The sequence below is a fragment of the Buceros rhinoceros genome, unplaced genomic scaffold (genome assembly GCF_000710305.1).
Source record: "Buceros rhinoceros silvestris isolate BGI_N320 unplaced genomic scaffold, ASM71030v1 scaffold19031, whole genome shotgun sequence".
In the NCBI taxonomy this organism is placed as follows: Eukaryota; Metazoa; Chordata; class Aves; order Bucerotiformes; family Bucerotidae; genus Buceros; species Buceros rhinoceros.
In genome coordinates, this window is record NW_010395033.1 from 6,349 (window position 1) to 8,107 (window position 1,759).

Consider the following 1,759-nt stretch of genomic DNA (forward strand, 5'->3'; position numbering starts at 1 on the left):
ACACTAGTAAATATTTTGTGGTACATTTTTTTCAAAGGCTTGACTAAAAGTCAACCCGTGGAAACATTACAGGGACCGGAGAACTGCCAGCAGAATAAACACCCGCGGTAACTACAACCACACTCCCCTCTGGTGGCAAAGCGGCAGAGCAGGCAGGAAACAGTCCAGCCGGGAACCAAACCCCGGGGAACCCCGTCCTGCTCGGTATTTGGATGTACAGTTCTGGCACGGCCAAAGAACGGGGCAGGGGAGGACTGGGGACAGTGCATTGCTTCATTTTAAAATACACATAAATGACAATTAATTGGCATAAACAGATGGTGGCTTAAGCAGAACTCTCTTTTTCTATGCAAATCCAGAATCAGAAGAGTCCTTTGCTTCTAGTCAGACATCAGAGTTTGTCAAACCACAATAACTCAACAGAGGGGCAAAAAAAGCAAACAGAGATGAGGACCAAAACACTTCATCCATCGGGTATTTTTGAAGAGCAGTGGTTGCATTTTAACTGGAATCTTTAAAGGCTATTTCCATAATACACCGCTGCAGTCCTTTATCAATCGTTTTAACTATGCTGCTCTTAAAGACGTTTCTCTCCTCAATGAATTTCTCAAAGAGGTAGGTACCACCACCAACCCCAAAATAATAGACCTTGCTTGCCAAAAACACGCGGCCGTTTTTATCCAGGAGCTGAGAGAGCATATCGTGCAAAGCAGAGTAGTAGTCGGGGTTATAGATGGTCTCAGATGTGAGAATTATATCATACCTTGAAAAGGGTTTGTTGCTGCTTAACAGGAGCCGACTGACTTCAGACCACTCCCCAGAAAAAAATCTGCATTTCCTGAGCGCATCAGGGGAGCAGGTGGCTTTCCTGGGCCTCTTTGGAGGAGGTTTGCTAGTGTGTTTGTTGTCTCCATCGCCCCAGTTTGCACAGTTCGCTACCACGTTAGGCAGGGTTATTTTGTCGATCACTGTGCTGTTGTAGTCCTGAAAATGGACTTGTTCAGCGTTACCCCTTAAAGCCACTATTCCCAGCAGCCCGGCCCCGCAGCCGAGGTCCAGCACGGTCTTGTTGCCGAGCTGGATCCCAGCCGCAGAAAGGTAGTCCATGAGGTCAAAGGTGCACTCCCAGATTTTCAGCCCTCCCTCGTAGACTCCCGGGATGAGATCGGAGTGGGAAGAAACACTTTTAGACACGATGCCTTCTTCATCGGCGTCACCCACGCATGTCATCTCCACTAGAGACATCTTGACGTAACACAGGTCCGATACTGTTTCTATGACTTTATTTTCCAGTGTTTTGTTCAGATCTTCAGGAATATCGTGCTCCTTGGCAGCTTTAAGGCAGAGCTGTTTCTCTGGTGGTGTCTCATCTTGCTCCTTACCGGTACGCAGCCTTGGGCTGGAGTCTGCTCTGCCGTCACCAGCGTGCTTGCTCTTTTCTGTGGCTTCCTGCTGGGGTTTTGGAGAGCGCAGCAAGTCCGTCTTACCGTGAGTGTCTGGTTCATTGTTCTCATTTTCATCAATAATAAAATTAAATCGAAAATCCATTTTCTGGAATAATGGTAAAAAAAAAAGTCAGCTTAATTTATTCCAGCCAGAGTCACTCATCTTAGAGCAATGCTGATACAAAGGGGGTTTTTTTCTTCTTTTTTTCTTTTTTAGATGTTTTTGCGCAGTTATCGCTATGGGGACAAGTTTTGCAGGTAGAATATCAGCTGTTTTGCCAATGAATCAGGTGTATTACCTCTGGAAATACATA

General features: G+C 46.0%; 1 protein-coding gene across 1 annotated transcript; it reads right to left on the minus strand.

Annotated features, from left to right (window-relative positions):
* Positions 1-501: 501 nt before the first annotated feature.
* On the minus strand, positions 502-1,548 carry METTL18 (methyltransferase like 18). Its single transcript, XM_010145426.1, has one exon. The coding sequence runs from the start codon at positions 1,546-1,548 to the stop codon at positions 502-504; it is 1,047 nt and encodes a 348-aa protein (XP_010143728.1).
* Positions 1,549-1,759: the final 211 nt, after the last annotated feature.

Bases quoted from the DNA above. Each gene is read 5' to 3' on its own strand.
- METTL18 (XM_010145426.1), bottom strand. From the start codon at position 1,548: ATGGATTTTCGATTTAATTTTATTATTGATGAAAATGAGAACAATGAA.